General features: G+C 44.5%; 1 protein-coding gene and 1 long non-coding RNA gene across 3 annotated transcripts in view; one reads left to right on the top strand and one right to left on the bottom strand.

The window, feature by feature from the left end:
* Positions 1–6,038: 6,038 nt before the first annotated feature.
* Positions 6,039–15,093, top strand: Ripply3 (ripply transcriptional repressor 3). 2 transcript variants are annotated; one of them, XM_074072669.1, is made up of 4 exons: positions 6,039–6,309; positions 8,018–8,090; positions 12,383–12,450; positions 13,958–15,093. In XM_074072669.1, exons 1-4 carry the CDS (start codon positions 6,173–6,175, stop codon positions 14,295–14,297), a joined length of 618 nt encoding a protein of 205 aa, XP_073928770.1. In that variant the 5' UTR covers positions 6,039–6,172; the 3' UTR covers positions 14,298–15,093. The 2 variants fall into 2 exon arrangements, with proteins under 2 accessions (XP_073928770.1, XP_020030300.2); XM_020174711.2 differs by lacking the exon at positions 6,039–6,309 and adding an exon at positions 6,327–7,199.
* Positions 9,198–21,032, bottom strand: part of LOC141423191 (uncharacterized) — a 32,872-nt gene continuing 21,037 nt past the window's right edge. Inside the window, exons 3-5 of the long non-coding RNA XR_012447851.1 lie at positions 13,716–20,656; positions 11,750–11,828; positions 9,198–9,599 (exon numbers count right to left, since the gene is read on the bottom strand). This is a non-coding gene — a long non-coding RNA (uncharacterized lncRNA). The remainder of the gene's footprint in view (positions 9,600–11,749; positions 11,829–13,715; positions 20,657–21,032) is intronic.

Here is a 21,032-nt window from a genome sequence, read left to right as displayed (position 1 = left end):
TAAAGAGCTAATTAAAGCACTAGACCTTGCATGAAAACATATGTTAACGTATCTAGCAACTTCAAACATATTTCTGTAAGATAATAAGCAATGATTATGCACCTTTGGTTTAGCTCCCTTGCTAGGTGAAGTCACAAAAGCACCTATTAACCTTTCAGATAAAGTGCTATGAGAACAGTCCGAGAGCAGAGGACTAACTGGGCCAGATGGTAGTATAAAGAAACCCAATACAGATTAGAATTTCAGGAACTCAGAACAAAAAACGTATATATGCTCTGCTAAAAAATAAGACCATGTGTCTCTCACACCTGCACTCTACCCTGAGAGTATTCTGTTCCTCACTTGCTTGTTACAGCTCCCTCACATCTGACCGTCCCTAAATTCTTTCTTATGACTGAGACAAGGACCCAGTGTTGGAGGACAAGTTAAGGTTCCTGCCCCTCTAAGGTGACCTCCTCAGTTCTCACTCCCAGCTGTGGTACAAATTGACTTCTCTGCAGTAATACTTGGTCTCCCTTACATGTTTGTTGTGAAGACCGAGTGAATTAATATCCACAAACCACAGTCCCTGGCACACAATAAATGTTAATCAAAGTTATTCTTACAGGCCTAGTGCTGGTGGCTCATGCCTGGAATCACAGTTACTAGGGAGGCTGAGATTGGGAGGATCAAGGTTCAAGGTCAGCCCTGGCAAAAAGTTCTTGAGACTCCCATCTCCAAAATAACCAAAGCAAAGTGGACTGGAGGTGTGGCTCAAAGGGTAGAGTGCAAGAACAAAGCCTTGAGTTCAAACCCCAGTTCCACCAAAAAAAAAAAAAAAAAAAGTTAAATTATTACAGAGCTATTTGTAACACTGCAGAAAAGTCCTTTCCTGAGCTGCTGATCTGCAGAGTGAGACAAACCTAGAATGGCATGGAAGTTTCTCTCCAGCATGAGATCTGGGGTCTGGCTTCTCAGGTCTTATGGGATCCACTTTCTCCCCCACACAGCATGGTATGTGATCAGACAGTATGTAACCAGAACAAGTTTCCTGTGTTTCCTGTAGACCCCACTAGAAAAGCAATCCCATTACGGTAGTCAGCTCAGGGTGCAGTTTAGCTGCAATGGTGGGTGGGGCTTTGGTTTCCTATGTTTGCCATGACAAAAATTTACACCAAATGGCCGGCTTGAATCAACAGAAATCTATTCTCTCAGTCTGGAGGCAAGAGGTTTAAAATCAAGGTATCTGCAAGGCTGTGTCCTTCCAGAGGCTCTCAGGGACATCTGCCCCAGACCTCAGCGTTCCTTGCTTGTCGCTGCACCACTCCAATCCCTGCCTCTGTCTCCACGCTGTCTCCTTCTCTGTGTTTCTGTTTCACATCTCCCTCTGCCTTTCTCTTATAGGGACACCTGTCAGTGGACTTAGGGCCCACCCTGTCACAGTCTGTTTTTTTGGGCACCTACAGCAGAATCCATGAGACTAGGTAATTTGTGAATTTTTTTCCCCCATAGTTCTGGGGGAGTCCAACATGAAGGGGCTGACAAGACTGGGGTCAGATAAGAGCTCAGTCTCCTCTTCAGAGACATAGCTCTCACACCTCATTCTTCAGAGGGCAGGAACACTGCTCCTCAAAGAAGAATGGAAGATCAGAACTGGTTCTCCCCACCAAAACCCTTTTTAAAGGCATTGAACCCACCGTGAGAATGAGACCTCATGGCCTGATCGCCTCTTAAAGGTCCCATGTCCCAATACCATCACCTTGGCTATTCAGTTTCAATGTGAGTTTTGGAGGGACAAACATTTCAAACCATAGCACATCCTAAATCCAGAATGATCTCCTCTCTTGGGCTGATGGAGTGGCTCAAGCAGTAACAGCACCTTAATTAACTTATTTTGCAGTGCTGGGGATAAAACTGAGGGCCTCACCTGTGCTGGGTAACTACCACAGAGCCATGCCCCCAGCTCTTTGAGATTTCCTAATTTAATTGCATCTGCAGAGACCCAGGCTAAGGTCAATTCACAGATTCCAGTGTCCAGGACTTGGACATATGTTTTGGAGAGCCACAATTCAACCCATTGCCGGTGGAAATGCCATTCTGTGTGCCTTCAGGACAGCCTGAAGTGAGAGCTTGCCACTTACCGAGGGCCACCTGAGTGACACTTTCCGCTCTTCTTATTCCCTAGGATTGGGTGTTAGCTGAGAGTATTTCACTAAATCGAAAAACTCCAAACAGCTTTGTTTCTTCTGAAGCTAACTGTGGTCATATCTACACCGTCTGGTACTTGGTAGGTGTTTGAGGCTGTTCTAGGCATCAGAATATAGTGATGAAAAAAAGCAGACAAGGCCCCTGTCCTTCTGGAGCTGACATGGTACTGGGAGAGGCAGACAACAAATGCACTAAGTAGGGAGAGATGTGACAGGTGTAGAACCTGTGGTCTGCTAAATGTGATGAGGACATGGAATGTAAGGTGTGTGTGTGTGAAGGACAGAGATGCTTTAAACAGGTGTCATGGAAGGGGACATTGAACACCTGCACCACAAATAAAACAAAACCTCATTTTTTCATTAAATACATTTTTATTAAAAACATGTATAGGGCTGGCAGAGTGACTGGAATGGCAGGGCGCCTGCCTAGCATGTGGGAGGCTTGAGTTCAAACCCCAGTGTCGCCAAACCCCAGTATGGCAAAAAAAAAAAAAAAAAGGATAGTTATGGTATAGTTACTAAATATAATTACTTTTAAAACTTTGAGTCTACAGCAGGTCTTTATGATAGAGGAGGTAATCTGAGGGAAAAGGACAGATATATTCAAAGCCCCTGGTTTATAGACTGAACACTGCACAGCATCCAAGTGTGTGACCTGCCTCAGAGGTGGGGGGTGGAATAAAGTGGAAATCCCATTTCTTGCTCTGCTGTCTTTAATTAAAAGTCCTTTTTCATATGCTGACTTTCAGGGACTGTTTAGAGACAAAGAAGAAAGATGTCAACCCCGAGGGCTTCCGGCCTGCCTAGGAAGAGGATACCAAAAGTCAAAACATCTAAGAGGGCAGAATATTTTTACATAAACAGGGTTGAAGACCAGCAGGGAAATGATAATTCCCTTTCCTTGTGTTTAGTTAGGCCGTGCTTCCTGTTACCGCTTCTCTGAGTGTTGTGCAACTCCGGAAGCTGTTCTAGAAGCTTCAAGATGTTGTTATTGTTCTTAATGTTGTTATTTTTTTTTAACTTTTTTTTTTTTTTTTGGTGATACTGAGGTTTGAACTCATGGCCTCACACTTGCAAGGCAGGCACTCTATCACTTGAGCCACTTCTCCAGCCCCTCTTAATGTTGTTATTTTCTAAGATTTTTTTTTTTTCCAGTGCTGGGGATCAAAGCCAGGGAATCAAGCACCTAAGACAAGTGCTCTACCCCCGAGTGACACTCCTGGCTCAAGATTTTTAAATTAAAAATATATATTTGAGAACTGGGGTGTGACTTAAGTGGTAGCACACCTGCCTAGCCAAGCACAAGGCCCTGAGTTCAAAACTTAGTTTCCAAACAAAAAAAAAAAGAGATATATTTGTCCCAAGGGAATAAAATAAAAGATTTGTTTTAGTTTTTAAAATTGTAATGAAATACATAAAACTTTAAAACCTTACTATCTAACCATTTTAAGATGAAGAACCCTCAGAATTCTTCATCTTATAAAACTGAAACTCTTAAACAATGACTTCCATCTCCCCCTCCCCCAGCCCCTGACAACCACCATTCTTTCTGTCTCTCTGAATCTGATTACTCTAGGTCTAAGTGGAATATTCGTTTAGGTGGAATCACACAGTATATTTGTATGGTTCATGGTGCTTATACTCTTCCTCTCTGAGGGTACATTATCTACAGAAATTATTCGAACACTTCTACTATGGAGATTTTTCTACTTCTCCCATCTTTTCATTTACTCAACACAAGGGTGAAGTCATAGTTTGGCTAGTTACATATTTTATACCTTTTGTTTGTTTGTTAGCAGTACTGAGGCTTGAACACAGGGCCTACACCTTCAGCCACTTCACCAGCCCCCCCCCCGCCCCTTTTTTTGTGAAACGTTTTTTCTAGATAAGGTCTCAGAAACTATTTGCTGGCACCTTGATCTTCCTGATCTCCTGAGCAGCTAGGATTATAGGCGTGAGCCACCGGTGCCCATCTATTTTATACCGTGAATTGTAATCAAACATTATTTTGTTGCTCAAATTGTCCTAGCTTTGACATCTGTGGTCCTACATTTTTCTTGGCAGAAGTAAAAACAAAAGCTGACAGAAGACAGTGCCTGCTGTGCAGGTGCCGCGTTGAGGCCTTTCACCCTTCCAATTTAGTTTTGGTGCCATTCAGTTTCTGAAGCCCACATACCTGGCAGGAAGGTGCGTTCTGGCTCTCTTAATAGATGGTGACTTTATGCTGGTTGTTGAACCTCTCTGAACCCCAGTTTCTTAATCTGCAAACTGAGAATAATGCTAATTTATAGACTGGGGTGATGATTATAAAATTAATACGTGCTCCACAGAGGGACAAATGATTTTTCTTCATGAGATGTCGACAGCAGTCAAATATGTAGCTGTATGAATTAGAGTGGCGGATGCCAAGGGCTGGGGGGAGAACAGAGTTATTAATGGGGACAGAGTTTTTTTGGTGTGATGACCAAATTCCAGAAGTAGGAAGTAGGCAATGTGAGCATACTTCATGCTTTGAACTACACATTCGGAAATGGTTAAAGTGGTAAATTTGTATTATGTGTTTTTTTGTTTTGTTTTGTTTTGTTTTGGTGGGATCAGAGTTTGAACTCAGGGCTTCACACTTGCAAAGCAGGTACTCTGCCACTTGAGACATACCTCTAGGTCATTTTGCTCTGGTTATTTTGGAGATAGGGTCTCTTGAAGTATTTCCTCAGGCTGGCCTTGAACCATGAGCCTACAGATCTCATCCTCCCAAGTAGCTAGGATTACAGGCGTGAGCCACCAGCACCCAGTATATCATGTGTTTTTGTTGTTATTTTGTTTTACCACAATAAAAGTAATAGATTCATTGTTGAAAATTTAGAAAACTTTTTTGTGACCGTGCTTGGGTTTGAACTCAGGGCTTCACACAGCACTGTCTACCACTTTAGCCATGCTCCCAGCCCTAGAAAACATTTTTAAAGCCCTTCAAAATCCTTAGTAGTCCCTGAACTCAGAAGTCACTTCTGTTTTCTTTGCAGTCTTTGCATATAGTTTCACTCTATTTATACACTTTTGCCCTTTTAACTTAATAGCATAAGTATTTTATTTCCCATTATAATCCAAACTCTGTAAATGCATCTTTATTAGCTGCACATTTCACCATATTTTAGACATTTTTAAAACGTAAATAGCACTGTATGCAGGTGGCCCATGCCTGTATCCCTACATACTTAGGAGGCTGAAATCCAGACAATTGTGGTTCCAGCCCAGTCCAGGCAAATAATTTGAGAGACCCCCATCTCCAAAATAACCAGAGCAAAATGGACTGGAGGAGTGGCTCGAGCAGTAGAGCACCTGCTTTGTAAGTGTGAAGTCCAGAGTTCTAAACCTCAGTCCTAACCAAAAAAAGAAAAAAATAACTCCATCTGAGTAAGTACATTTTCATTCCCCTTTCAAAAGACACCCTTAGTTCAGACACTGAAGAATTTACTAAGTCAACAGGTATACATTTTAAGGCACAGGATAAATATTATCGAGCTCTCAGAAAGCCACCCTGACTACATTCTCTCCCACTACCTGGAAGACACCCATTTTAGAACACCCACACCTAGCTGCCCTGCTCTTTTTAAAAACAGTTCCTCCTACAGTGTACCTTATTGCTTGTACCCCATGTGACTTCATGTCCCTTGCCTTGCTCTACTGCCTCCTCCACTATACTCAGTGTCCTTTTTTTCCTGTATGAAGTTACTAATTAATTCTTCCCTGTTTACTGTTGGCCTTTCACTTGGATTATTGTCAAAATTTGAGAAATAACGTGGAAACACTTTAATCCCTGAATTCTTCGATTATTTTTTAATCCATTAATTTAAATTAGCAAAGTGAGTTTCATTTCTCATACTCCTCCTGGTCGCCGGCCCCTGAGGGTCAGGTCCCAGGGAAGCAAGGGGATCAGGGATCCCGACCCGCCACCCTCCAGCCTCCGGCGTCTGTCCAAGGCACAGCTGATGAAATGGGGTTCCTGCACCCGGAGCCTGCGCTGCCGACCTGTCCCCAGGGCCGGGCACCCACCCGGGTCTCACCAGCGGGAGACCCCACAGCCCCCGCCCAATACAACAACCACAGTATCTTCCAAGGCCCGTAGGTGGGGAGGCTGCTCCGGTCTTGCTCTGTCTTCTTCGTCGCTTGGCTGCGTCGCGCGCCCCCATGTCTCCCGCTTCGCCACGGGTTCAAGTCCCCGTGACCGGGCGTCTCAGACACCCGGGGGCCAGCACCCAAGTCAGGCGAGCCTAGCGGGTCTCCAGGATTCTATAGCTTTCCCCCAAACCCCGGCGCCTTGGAGTGGTGGGAGATTCCCGGGGAAATCTAGGGACATAGATGCTCGCGTGATGGGAGCCCCGAGAGCCTCAGGGGACCACACATGGGACCCATCAGGGACCCGCACTCCTCGCGCCTGGCCGAGAGGCCCCTGGGACAAGCGCCGGTCACTCTCAATCCAGCCGTATGGAAAAGTCCTCCCGCCCCCATACCCTTCTTCTCCGGGCTTTCCGTGTCGCTTCTTGTCCCCTCTCTGAGTTTCTTGCTCCTATCCCTGGGGTCCCCTCCCCGGTTTTCCTTTGTCTCCCCACCCTGGTCCTGGGCTTCCCGATCCCCCTCCTTGACATATCCCCACCCCCCGCCGCCTGGCCACGCGGTGCCCCTTCCTTGAGCTTTTCTTGTCCCCACCCCATCCTCGGTTTCCTCTGTCCCCTCCAGTAGCTTTTGCTGTCCCCTACCCCCGCCCCCGCGCCGTTTCCCGTGTCCCCTTCCCGCCCCGCCCCTGTGTTTAAACCTGGCGCGGAGCGGTCGGGTAGGTGAGCGCGCTCGCCCGGCTGGATCCTGGCGCTGTCGGATCTGGGCGCCGCGGGAGGGCGCGGGCTCCGCGGGCACCATGAGACCCCAGGCGGCTGCCGGAGGCCCGGAGGCGCGGGGACGCCTCTGTCACTGCCCCGGGAACGATCCCCGGAGGCCGCTGCCGCCGCGCGGGCCCGAAAGGTGAGAGTGTCTCCGCGGCCCCTGGGGACGCGGGCACAGGCGCGCACCGTGTTGGTGCGCAGAGCTCAGCCAGCTGAGCCCCCCTGAGTCCGGGCGGAGCCCCCGAGCTCCACCGCGACCCTGAGCTACTTCCTTAGCCAGACACAGAGAGAGTCACAATGTCCTGTGGGTCCCAACGCACAGTTCTGCCGTGTCCTGCAGGTACCTGGCAAGGAAACGGGCCAATGCGTGCTTTCATAGAACATCTGAAGTCTCGAGGACCCTAAGCAACCTAGCAAAAGGATCCCCTCATTTTGACAGTCACCCGTGACAATCTTCGTTTCCCCTATTCTCAGCGTCTGCTGTTCCTGGGCACCAGCCCTTTCTCAAGTAGTAGGATGGAAGAAAATCCCATTCGCTAGGGAGATCGCCCAGGGTGAGTGGGCCCCTCAGCCTGAGTGGACAGATTGCCCCTTTTGGCATGGCAGAACTCTATCATTTCTGTAGAATCAGGGTCCTTCAGTGGGGGAGGTGGTGTGGTGTAGTTGAAACTAGCGACAAAGTAGCCAGCTATGGTGGAAAATGCTGAAGAATCCAGCCAGGAGTACACTAATGTCGGGTCATTGTATCAAATGTGGAATTTGAGGGCAGAAAACCGGGAATTCTTCAAGAGAGAGAAACGCAAATGGCACTGGTCCTGGTCCGTCCTCAGACCGAGACTTTGACTGCCCACAGTGTCTCTCAGGCAGACACTAGACATAGGAATAACTCTCAGGGCAGCATTTGAAAAGAGCAGAAATGTCCGGGACTCATTCTCTCCTGGTGCTTTTGCCTTCCAGTTCCAGCCCAGCACCGTGGAGACCTTGGATGCTGACTCCCAGAGATGCTGAGCTGACCAGAACTGGAAACCCGGTAAGATGAAGTGTGGGCGTTGTAGGTAACCAGTCAAGCCAGAAAGTGGCACTATCTCTGAAATAAAGGGACTGTGAAAGACCTCCTCCCTCTGCCCCTCCCTTGGTCATCTAACCCAGAAATGTCTCCAGATCTGGGAGGTGTAACCCTGGCACGCAGGGTGATACAGTCTGAGTCACATACAGATTGGGTTCGTGATGACTGCATTCTTGAAAAGCAAAGCTAGTAGGCCATAGCTGTTTTATTAGTAATTAGGGGTTTCTTCTGCAGACTAGCAGGCAGGAGAGGGGAGTGAATGTCAGCCACCTTAGAAAAAAGCTGAGTGCACCATTAGCAGTGGGCTGGTGCCACCGTGCAAACAAGGGTACGGCCCTTGTCTGAAGTGCCCAGAAGATGCAGTTAAAAGCCCCACCTGCTGTCTGGCTCTTTCTTAAACACTTTCAGCCCTGTCACCAAGCACTCCTGGGGTAACTCATGTTGTCTGAGCAAATACACTTAAGCAGAGAGCTTTGTGGGCAGAGATTAATTAATTAATTATCCTTTGTTATCCACATTGGTAACTTAATTGCTTTTTATACTTACTGAAGTAACGCCTTGCTTACATTTGATATAGTTTCAAATATAAATTGATGGCTTTTAAAACACTGACCTTAACCTAGGTAGGAAGGACTGCACAATTTGCATAACACAAATGGCCTATGGCCTACCTAGTGTGCGGTTATTTGTAATGTGGTGAGACAAATTGTGTGTGGGGAAAATAGAACTTTACTCTATTTTGATATTTAGGCTACTTTATTCAACTGAATATGGAGTGTATTAAATTCAATTACTACTATTTACATTAAAGAATGAAGCAAATAAAATTGATAGCAAATTAGAAATGATGTAATTTTTAGCCTAAATCATTATTACATGCAACATCTAAATAATCAAAACCAACTCCTTTGCATTCAAACTTAAGTTCTTCAAAATAAGATTTAAAAGATGAGAGAGAATAAATGCTTGTAATTTTGCAATTTTCCTTTCAATGAAATATATGTAGGACCCATTAGTTCTTTACAAGAATAAAAGTCCTATAGCACACTGCCTAACGGAAGTGTGCTTTTTCATCTATTAAGATGAAAAAGTCATTTGTGAGAAAAGTGACTTGCAGAGAAACGCGAATGCGCAGCGACTTTGTAGTGGACTGTCCTCATGTCACTCGGATGGAGCAATTGCATGATTTGGGGTGTTTCCTGTGGGCTGTAGCGCTCTCTGGCAGCTCTTTGTAGAGCTCAGTTGGTCGCGGAGAGGACAGGCAGCCCCTGGCGACGCCAGGCCCCGCGTACACAGCACGGTGTATTCGGCATCGAGAGCGCAGGGCTGGAAACGCTTCTTGCTCAATGGCACCCTCTCCCGACAAAGCAGGAGAATTCCTCGGCTCCGGGGCGCTGCAGTGTTACTCCCCAAATTCCACAGGTTGGGAGTGCAGGGGTTGAGTGGATGAAGGCCTGGTGAACTGTAGAACTCCTGGCAAGCCAATCAAAATTATAAGAAACTAAATTTGAGGAAAGACCCCAAGGCCTTGGGCCTTGAGCAGCGGAGTCACCCTCACCAGCTTGGCGCCCCAACCACTCCTAGAGACTGGTCTCTTCCCTTGCCTGGAAAAACAAACGCCCTAGACCTTTTTTTCTTTTCTTTTTTTAAAAATGTGTGCTGAGCATTGGACCCAGGCCTTGCACACGCTAAGCAGGTGCTGTTTCCCTGCACTATTCCTGAAGCCTCCAGCAGAAAGCTTTCTTGATCTCTCTTGCATTTCCTCACTGCCAGAGACGTCAGGGCTGCTCTCCTGGGCCTGTCCTCTCTTCCAGGCCTCCACACCGCAGCCTTAACCCAGTCAATGGCCCATGCCTGTGGCTGAAAGCCTCTTTGCTTGAATCTGTTCTTCCCATCTTAAGAAAACACACATACCTTAAACCCAGTTTAACTTGGATACATTTCTAATCCCATTTTATAACCAAACTGTGACTATGTAGCCATTTCCCTCAGCAAGAAAGGATCTTTAATAAAATCTTTTGGAAACTAATCAGGATGTTTACAGCCTAAAACTTAAAGCTATGTGTGTTTGTGGTGTACAGTTTTAAAAGTTATAGAGTTATATTGTATGTTTCAGAGACTAGTCAGAACTGGATGCTTTGAAGATGTTACCTTTCTCTGTACTGTCTACCACTGCTTTTTGGTGTCCACCAAAGTTTGCATTGCATCATTAGATCCTGTCCCCTTACAGGACACGGAATTGTCTTCAGCAAGATAGGATTGCTGGTGGGACAGTGAACCAATGAGTTAGGGATGGTTTATAATTACAAATAGAGCTTAAAGCAGAAGTAATTTCCTGTGGCCTGCAAGGAGTAAGCAAGGGTGCAAAGGAGTCCCACTTTACTTCCCTTAGCTCTTCACAGTGTATTATAAAATAAAATGTGGCTGATTGTGGACTGCTAGAGTGGCTTAAGTGGTAGGGCACCTGCCTAACAAGCATGAGGCCCTGAGTTCAAACTCCAGACTGCCAAAAAATGTGTGTGTGTGTGTGTGTGTGTGTGTGTGTGTGTAAACTGTGATGTCTGCAGGGGTTTTCTGCAGGGCAGTTTGCTCAGATCTCTCTCTCTCTCTCTCTTTCTCTCTCTCACACACACACACACACCAAGAATGGAATGGCATGGACATCTAGGGTGTCAAAAATCTGAGTTCTTTCTTGCAGTGCCACAGCAGGCTTTGTCCCATTTCTACTTTGTTCCCACTAAAGTCCAAGAACTTGGGGTTTCTGATCCACCACTCCAGCCCATTTTGGCTCCACATCTCATTCTCCATAGTAAACTAAACTTCCAGAGATCTGAGATCAAATTGTGACTACCATCTCCTCAGCCCTTTGGACAACCTGGCTATACTTCAGGCCAAATCCACTCAGGCCCAGCACCGAGGCGCAGGCAGGAGGGGCTAACCCAGCACAGGTAGACTGTGAATGTCCCCTCAGTTCCTGGTCACCCGGCTGGCAGTTAGCATGGACAAAGCAAGCTTTCTGCTTGTGTCTTGTCCTCATTAACGTTGCCTTAGTTACCTGGTGCTCAGATGAGCTCTACTGTCTTTGGCTCCAGCTAAGCAACTTCAGGTGCTACTGAAATGTACCTATAACCTGCCTTTCCTTCCCTTCCCTGACTGACTTCAGTTCAGATCTGCCATCTCTTACCAACACTGGTGCTTGCAAGCCCTTATGCCCAACTCCTAGAGGCCTCCGTTTTCCTTAAAGTACAGATTTGATTGTTGAACTCTCAACTCAAAAATTGGTCTCCATGCTGGGTGCCGTGGCTCATACCTGTAATCCTAGCCACTCAGGAAGCAAAGATCAGGAGGATCATGGTTTGAAGCCAGCTGGGGCAAATAGTTCGAGAAACCCTACCTTAAAAAAACACCCTTCACAAAAAAGGGCTGGTGAAGTAGCTTAGGATGTAGGCCCTGCATTCAAACCCTGGTACTGCAGGAAAAAAAAAATCAGTCTCTAGGCTCAAATCCAAGTTCAAAGATCTGTCTCCAGTGATTGTCTCCTGGATCAAACCTAAACCCAACAATGGGTGTGCAGAATTGGGACTCAGTCTCCTAGTGGAGCTATTTCTCACTGAGCTCCCTACCTGTGCGCTCTTTTCCCGCTCCTCAGAATGTGATGCGTCACTCTGCTAGGACTGGTCTCAGAATTGTGCAGCCATTTGCCTGGGAAAAAATGTACATGGATGCAAATCACTAAGTTATAAAGTATAACATGGCAAGACACTCCTGATTCTAAGTGGAGACAAGGGCTGGGAAAGGGTTTGTGGGCAGAGATATCCACAGCACATAGTTAAGGCCCTGTGTCTTTTTTTTTTTTTTTTTGTGGCACTGGGATTTGAACTCAGGGCACTCTACCACTTGAGTCACTCTTTTTTTTTTTTTGTGATTAAGTTTTTCGAAATACGATCTCAAGAACTATGTGCGCAGGACTGACTTTGAATCCTGATTCTCCTAATCTCTGCTTTCTGAGTAGCTAGGATTACTGGCGTCAGCTAAAAGTGCCCAGTTACACCATGTCTTTGCAGCTGTCACAGTGCCTGGACTGTTATGGACAAAAGTAGCAAGGAGGCGGACCCATCAGATACTGCTAAGGTGTTTAAACTCTCTAAAATTGGTGCTGACAGTTACAACTGCAGACTATTTAGACTGTATCCTTAAAAGCATCAGGATGTACTTTCAATGGTTCCTTGACTACATCTGTGTTTGTCTCTTTACAGTGTGAGTCTGGGGGGGACCAACGAGCTTTGGGATCCAAGGGAGCCTTTGGGTTTCAGCATCCTGTAAGGTAATATATGACTTCGCAGTAAGAAGAATGTGATTTCCTCTTGATATAAGCATTGATACACACAAATATCTCCAACTGGATACATTTTCAACTAGGTGGAAAACAAATATATTCTCCAGTATTATTTCATTTCCTTATACCCATGAATTTCAGGGACATTTTGTTAGGTTTCTGGTATTTATTCATGTGTTCATTCATTTATATAGTGTTTTGGTTGCAGATGGGGGATTGGCCTCTTTTCTTTACACCTTCTGTTTACACTGCCTGTGTTTAATTACACATGAATTGTACATGCACATGTACTTATGTTGAGGTATATTTCTGTTCTCTTTCAGGATATAAGCTAATGTGTTGCTTAGTGCAAAATAGATCTTCAGACTATATGTGCTGAGTAAACAAGGGGTTGTATGCTGCTCCAGCACTGTGGGTGTTAAACAGTGCTCCCGCACTATGGGTACTGAGCACAGTGCTCCAGGATTGTGGGTACTGAGCACAGTACACCAGCACTATGGGTACTGAGCACACCTTACAAATTTACTTGCAGATACTTCTGCGTAAACACCTAATTTTTAACATGGCCAAAAACTAAACTTTGCTTATGTTTCTGTCTTCAGAAACCATATATACTCTGTCAATTTCTCAACCTCAGCAGGGTGGACACTTTGGGCTGGATAATGCGGAGTTGTGGGGGCTCTCAGCACTGTAGGGTGTCTGGCAGCATCCCAGCTTCTACCCATTAAATATCAATAACTTCTCCTCAGTCATGATAACCAAAAACCAGTATGCCTACGGGAAGGGAACTTCCACCTTAGGAAGTTAAACTTTGTCCTGAGCTGCACAGAGCAGAACAGGATCAATTGACCAGCCTGCTCACTTCCTCAGAAGATCACAGGAAAATCAAAAATAAATTAGTAAGTGAAGAGTATAAGAGATTGTGGGGGGCAGGGTTTAAATACAGAATCCTCAATTCCATAAAACTTGGAATTTAGAGGTTCCAACTTTTATATATTTAAGATTTCTCTCTCTCTCTCTCTCTCTCTCTCTCTCCTCTTTTTCCCCCCAAGCACATCTTTTCTCTTGTGGCAGAGCCAGGCACCCACTCCTCCAGCTTCTCTACAGCCACATCTGGAACAATTAGTCACTTCAACACTGAGTTTCCTCCAGAGCCCAGTTGCATTTCCTATGCTTCAGGGGGTGGCGGGGTGAGGACTGAAGGCCTCGATTGAAGACTGAGAGGGCCTCTTAGTCTCAGTGTCACCTCTTACCTTCGTTGAAACGCAATGTTTTTGCTGAGCGCAATGACTTGCTCATTCACGGTATCACTGGCGTATCACCTGGTTTGTCACCTGGTGCCCACAGTTCCGTATTCTGGTGACTTAGAAACCACTATGTGTAGGAAAGGCAAAATGTGACCGAAAGAACTGCTTGTGGGAGAAAGAAACGTCTAGCAGGAGTTTAGGACTATTTTCAGGCTCACTGATGGTTTTATTTGTTTCTTAAACATCAGACTTTACTTACCCATTTCAAAGCGGCATGAATACCTGCAGAGTTCCGGAGAAAAAGTGCTGGCCAGCTTCCCAGTGCAAGCCACGATCCACTTCTACAATGATGAGTCTGAGTCAGATTCTGAGGAGGATGAACAAAGCAAAGACGGCCAGCCCTTCCACCCCACCCAGCCCTTCCACCCTCAGTGCCAGGAGGCGGAAGGCCCAGAGGAACCCAGCCCTGGAGGACAGGACAGAGCCCATCTGATAAGTGCATCCAGAGGATGGGGTGGCCTACGTGGTAAGGGACAGCTCCCTTACGGTGACTCTCCAGGGGGCAGTGGGTGCTCCTCGTCCAAGTGAATTGGACCTCTCTCTGCCATGCCAGCCCACAGGGTCTGCTCATCTTGGGCCCACTCTGTGACCCTCACCCATGTCCTGGGGACAGCCCAGCTGGACTCAGAGGGGCAGGCTGCTTGCCCTGCCTGTGCCCAGAACCTGTTCAGGGTAACAACTAAGCTTTTACTTTTTCTTCCCTGGGTGATTCCTTTCAGTGTGCTCATGCATATCTTTGAGAAAGAGTACCGAGACAGAGGCTTGTGTCAACACAGGCTGTCATCAGCTTTGCCACTCTGCTGATCAGATCACAAATTATTCCTACATACATTAGTCATCCGCCCCGATTCTCCTTTAACCTCAGGCTCACTACCTTGCTATTTTCACTTTTGTAAAAATAAGTTAGATGTTAAATTCCAGTTTTAACCCATTGTTGATGTGGTTGCTTAGAGCCATTCCAGACTTTTTTTTTTACTTATGAAAAAAAAAATCAAAATGCTGAGAAATTTCCATTAGAGTAACAAATAAGAAGATACGGATTTCTAAGGGGTAATTCTGGAGAAAAATGTATGTGATAATTGTCCAGGGCTGTGTGTGAGTGTGCAGTTGCCGAGGGTTAGGTCTTCTTCGTTGGTGGACTGCTCATTACTAGAATGGAATAACACCGTTTTTAATTGAAATATCTGATGTAAAGTTCTTCTGAGTTTTTTACATTTTGATGATCAAATCAGTGTATCCCTTAAGGTTTCTGATGTAGCTTCTTGCCCATGGTTGTTTTCCTGTATATAGTCAATTTCTACTCAGAATAAATACTTTGAAATAATGTTTGATAATCATCTTTTTTGTTTAAAAGTGTTCTTTGATTTAATTAGTTCCTGTTTTAAAGTTTTTCAGGATTTTATAACTTAACTTTTAAAATTATATTAATTATTTTAAAGACTACAGAAGAAAAATGTAACAGGGAAAACAAAATGGCCTATAATCTCACTACCCACAAAACTACTACTATTATTGTTATTTTTTTTAACAGTATTAGGGTTTGAACTCAGGGCCTTGTGCTTGCTAGGCAGGTACTCTACCACTTGAGCCACACCTCTAGCCATTTTCATTTTACTTATTTTTCAAATAGAGTCACGTTTACGCCCTGGCTAATCTGGACCATGATCCACCTTTTATGCTTCTGGCATAGCTGGGCTGGCCTTGAACCTTTGTCCTCCTAATCTCCACCTCTACAGCACCTGGGATTATAGGCGTAAGCCACCTAACTGGCAGTCTTTTTAAAAAATAGAAGTAGTGCATGAACATATTTTAACAATCCAAACAATATAGAAAGGGCCACACAATTTTTAAATTGCTGCACCCTTTCTTTTAAAAAAGTTCTTTTTTTCTTCCCTTCTCTTTTTTCCTTTTCTCATAGTCCTGAGGATTGAGCCCAGGGCCTCCTGCATGCTAGACAAGCCACTAAAGTTCTTTTTGTAATTTTTTCCTTTTTTTTGGTTTTCTTTTTTGTTTTTCTTTCTAAATTTATTATTTTATTTCTTTTATTTGTTTAAAGTAACTTCCCCCCCAACCTTAAAAAAGCCTTATTTCAGAAAGGATTTGAGATAACTTCCTATTTTGTAAGGTTTTGTGGAAAAGTACTAGAAGTCTTCTCCTTACTCCTTTGTGTAGACGCTTGAGATGAAAATTAAATAATCATGCTGGCTTTCTTTAGGAAATTGGTTTTACTGAGAAATAAAATCTGGTCTGATTGCCACTTCCCCACTAAGAAGCCAAACCGAACAGCAGCAGCCACAGAATTTAAAATACACCATGAGTCGGTTTTTAAGTTACTTAGAATTTGGTCAGCTTAGTGCACATAGGCAGCAGCACAGCACATGTACTGGGGTCACGACCTTTGCGACACAGAGGATGTGGTGAGTTCAGGCCCATGGCTCCTTACTGGGTTGGGTAGGTATTGTGGTTACATGAATGGCTAAACAAAATCCTAATCCGTCAAGCACCACTTTATCTTATCGTACTTTACTGTTGACGGGGGTATAAACCGTACGTATTAATGTAGCATCTCAACACATGCACTGGTGTCGGCCGGCCTCCCTTTGCCCCTTCCCCTTCCTGATCACTTGAAACCTCTATTACGCGTTCAGGTAGACTTTTTTAGCTTCCACGTAGGAGAGAACACGCACTTGGCTGTGTCTGGTGTATGGTACTTAAGATAACCAGCTCCAGTCATTTTGCTGCAAAAGGCAAGATTCACTTTTCCTTATGGCTAGATAAGAAGCCATCCCTGGACGGGGATTCTCATATTGTGCTTGTGCTTCCCTGTGCAGCTGGGGTGACAGGTGTGCCACTGTGTCCAGCCATTGGTGAGGGGTCTCAAGAGCTTTTTGCTTGGATTGGCCTTGCTTTAATCTTGATGCTCCTGATCTCCACCTCCCGAGTAGCCATGATTACAGGCTTGAGTTACTGCACCCAGCTTGTTTTGTTTTAAGGTACACAGACTTGATTTTTTTTTAAGGCAACACATCAGTTTTAGCAAGAAAAATCAAGTAGTGATCAAACGATTTCAAGCATCCATTTTCAGAACGTAAGTTTCTTTTGCTCCAATACTTTATCACCAGTTACTAAGAATAGCTTCTTTGCCAGGTGCCAGTGGCTCACGCCTGTAATCACAGCTACTCAGGAGGCAGAGATCAGGAGGATCACGGTTTGAAGCCATTCCAGGCAAATAGTTCATAAGATCCTATCTCAAAAAAAACCCTTCACAAAAATAGGGCTGGTGAAGTGACTCAAGGTGAAGACCCTGAGTTCAAACCCCAGCACTGCAAAAAAAAAAAAAGAAAGAAAGAAAAAAGAAAAAAAAATCATCTTTGTATCACATAAACAAATTGGGTTTCTAAAATCTATTTAAGAAAAATTAGATCTGGTAGAGTGGCTCAAGCAATAAGAACACCTGCCTAGTAAGCACGAGGTCCTGAGTTCAAACTCCAGTGCCACCAAAATAAATATCTGTTCAGTAGTATGGTTCTAACAATTACTCAGCCTAGAGAAGGTCAGAAATCTGTATAAAGGTTTTCATTGGACACTCTCATGTGCTTTGTCAACAGGCAGCTAGCTAACCTCTGTGTAGGCTGTCACTCCCCTTATGTGACTGGATGAGAGTTTTGTGTTTTGCAGTACCTGGGATGAACCCAGGGCCTCACACGTTAGACAAGCACTCCACCACCAAACTATATCCCCAGCCAATCCCCCAGACAATGACAAAGGGTTACAAGACTTCCCTATTTCAAAAGGTCTTATTTTCAGTACTGCCACAAAAAAAAAGGTAAAGATCTTATTTGTAAAACTCAACTCCATTGCCTACAGGAGTCAGGAGACCACCACTACCGCCTGATGCTCATCTTACAGCAAAACACAGAGGGGAAAGTAAGAAGATTCTTCTTCAAAGACTAGCTTTACATGGCTGTAAAAATCAGATGAGTTCTCTTTAAGACTCTTACAGTGATTGCCTGTGTTCACAAAAAGAGCCAATGGCTGGATGTGAGCAGTGGCTGCCCTCCTTGTCAACATGCACTCACTTCTCCACAGTCCCCAGCACTCCCTGTCGTCTCACTCTTCCTTTCCATGCACTTTGTTTTTGCAACAGCTTGCCTGATGATGACGCAGAAAATGGGTTTCACATGTGGTGCCATCGCTGTACCTTTTCTCCAGAATCTTCTAAAAATTGTAATCAAAGTAGCCATTCTAGCAATGGTTTTTCCCTTAGTCAGGTTTTCCATGAAGTTTTTTTTTTTTTTTTCAGTGCTGATGACTGAACCCAGGGCCTTGTGCATGCTAGGAAAGTGCTCTATCACTGAGCTGCATTCCCCGGTTTAAAATATATAATAATGAAACCCATTAAAAATTGCTTAAAATGGGGTAGGAGAGCTAAGAAAGAGTAATAGGGTGAATTTAATCAAAGTAATCATATACATGAATGGAACTATCATAATGCAACACATTTGTACAATTAATATACACTAATAAAAATACATATAGTGAAAAGTAGTTTATGGTTAAGGCTGACTTTTTGGATCCTTCCTTCCTTTCTTTTTGGTGGCACTGGGGTTTGAACTCAGGGCCTTACCCTTGCTAGGCAGGCACTACTGCCTGCCTACTACTACTTCAGCCACTCCTCCAGTCCTTTTTGTGATGGGTTTTTTCGAGATAGGGTCTCAGGAACTATTTGCCCAGGCTGGCTTCGAACTGTGATCCTCCTGATCTCAGCCTCCTAAGTAGCCTGGCAATGCTAGACAGTTATTATGTGCCTAGTTGTCATTAAGGTGTCTTCTTTTTTTTTTTTTAGTGGAATATCCATTCTAATCATTTGCCCATTTTCTTTTCTTCCTTTCTTTTTTTTTTCTTTTTGCAGTACTGGAGCTTGAACTCAGGGTTTACACCTTGAGCCACTCCACCAGCTTTTTTTTTGTGATGGGTGTTTTCAAGATAGGGTCTCGAAAACTATTTGCCTGGGCTGTCTTTGAACCACGATCCTCCTGATCTCTGCCTCCTGACTCATTAGACTTATAGGCATGAGCCACTGATGCCTGGCCTTTTTTTTTTTTTTATAGTTGTACAGGGTTTCAAACTCAAGACTTCACGCTTGCTAGACAGGTGCTCTACCTGAGCCATGCCTCCAGCCCCATCTTCTAGCTGTCTTTTTATTTTGAGTTGTAACAGTAATTTATACATTTTGGAAACTCAACTCTTAGCAGACCTACAAATATTTTCTCCCAATCTGTGGTTGGACAGAACTTTTTAAAGACCTTTGTCTTTTTGGTGAATGTTAATTTAGTTACAACTAGACAACACAACATATAAATCCACTTACCTGGCACACATACACTGCAATACATGGAGCCAAGCAAGTATAGGTGGCACTGTCACCTTGGCATCATACAAACCCCCTCTTGCCTCAAAAGACCTCATGCACCTTATGTAACCCATGACCAGATGCCAAGTGAGGGCATTGGTGTTGATAGGTATGTTAAATTAATAAACATGAAACCAAATCCCCTTTAAATTTTTTAGGTTAAAAATAAATCCAGACTCCTTCATATCCCCCGTGATCCCTGTGCATGCCACACTGGTCTGTGGTCGCCACACTGGTCTGTGGTCACCAGCTTTGCCTTGGTTACAACAAAGCACTAATATTTTCAGCAACACAGACTTGATTTCTGTACAATCTGTCTTGGTTCAGAGGAAAATTCATTCCAAATAAGGAAATAGCAGACATTTGTTCTGCAAATTTCTTCTGTTGATCAAGAGAGTGACAGCACCCCGCATGGGCAGAGCCAACAGGACCTCACAGCTCCCGACTCACTACTGTAATGTTCCTCTGCATGGGGACAGAGTGTTTTCAGTAGTGCTGTCTTCATGCAGAGAGAACAGCATATCTGTCATCAAGGAAGGCTACAAATACAAAATTACATACTTCCCACCAGCCAATATGCTCCTGGAATTTACTTCTCAGGATGTTAGAATAGATAATCCTGGTGGGCTTCATATAAAAGAATTTGAGTCTTTATTTTAGGAAGATGTTAAAGTAAGGCATAAGACTGCAGTCTGAAATGACATGAATGGTTGTCATTTCTCTTTATATTCTAGAGGCTTATGTGAAGCACATATTGGAGTGTTGATTGAACAACAGATTCACACTGTAGGTAGCTCATTTCCATTGCTGAATAGAAGTCGACTGTGTGAATACAGTATGTTAGTTTCTTACGGCTGTAACAAAATACCTGACAAAAACAACTTGAGTGAGTCAAGACTGATTTGGGTTTAGTTTCAGAGGTTATGGTCCATGGTTGGCTGGTTTCATTGTTCCTGGGCCATGGTGAGGCAGAGCATCATGGCAAAGCTCCTCACCTCACGGTGTCCAGTAAGCAGAAGGAGAAACAGAGAAAGGGGCCCAGGATAAGATATAGTCCCTGAGGACGTACTCCCAATCACCTTCCTCCAACTAGGCCTCACCTTCAAGGTTTCTACCATCTCCCAATAAAGTCATCAAATTGTGAATCTATCAATGGATTAATCCATTTATGAGGGTGGAGCCCTCATGATCCAATCATTTCCAAAAAGCTCTATCTCTGAACATCCCTTGTACTATAGACCAAGCCTTCAATACAAGTGCTTTTGGGGGGACATTTCATTGCCAAACCATAACATGCAACACTTGTTCATTAATCCTCCTGTTGATGAGTATTTGGTTAGATCTAATTCGGGTTATTAGAAATAACACTGCAGGCCAGGCATGGTGGTACATACCTGTAATCTTAGCACTTGGGAGGCTGAGGCAGAAGGATCACAAGTTTAAGACTGGCCTGGGCCACAGAGTAAGACCCTGTCTGAAAAAACAAAAACAAAAAACAAGAAATAACACTGTTTGGGCCCATTCTATATATGGCTTTTGGTGGATATATAAGCCCCCCCCCCATTTTCATTGGGTGTGTTTCTAGGAGTGGAAGCAAGAACATAGTTTATATTAGTCTGCTGCCTGTGTTTGGTGTTCTCCAGCCAGAAAATAACTCAAGAATGGAAGAACCAGGCATGGTGGCTCACCCTGTAATCCTAGCTACTTGGGAGGCAGAGATTGGGAGGAAAGTAACTCAAGACCAGCCCAGGCAAAAAGTTCAAGAGATTCATCTCAACTATTAAAAAAGATGGGTGTGGTAGCACAGCCTGTCATCCAGCTATCCAGGAAGTATTAACAGAAGGATTGCA

Source organism: Castor canadensis, chromosome 5 (genome assembly GCF_047511655.1).
Source record: "Castor canadensis chromosome 5, mCasCan1.hap1v2, whole genome shotgun sequence".
Classification (NCBI taxonomy): Eukaryota; Metazoa; Chordata; class Mammalia; order Rodentia; family Castoridae; genus Castor; species Castor canadensis.
This window is presented reverse-complemented; position numbering and strand designations above follow the sequence as displayed.

Excerpts from the sequence above, each read along its gene's own strand:
- Ripply3 (XM_074072669.1), top strand. The coding sequence starts at position 6,173 with ATGAAATGGGGTTCCTGCACCCGGAGCCTGCGCTGCCGACCTGTCCCC. Across the intron at positions 6,310-8,017 it reads GTATCTTCCAAGGCCCGTAG|TTCCAGCCCAGCACCGTGGA; the intron begins GTGGGGAGGCTG and ends TTTGCCTTCCAG. Across the intron at positions 8,091-12,382 it reads TGACCAGAACTGGAAACCCG|TGTGAGTCTGGGGGGGACCA; the intron begins GTAAGATGAAGT and ends GTCTCTTTACAG.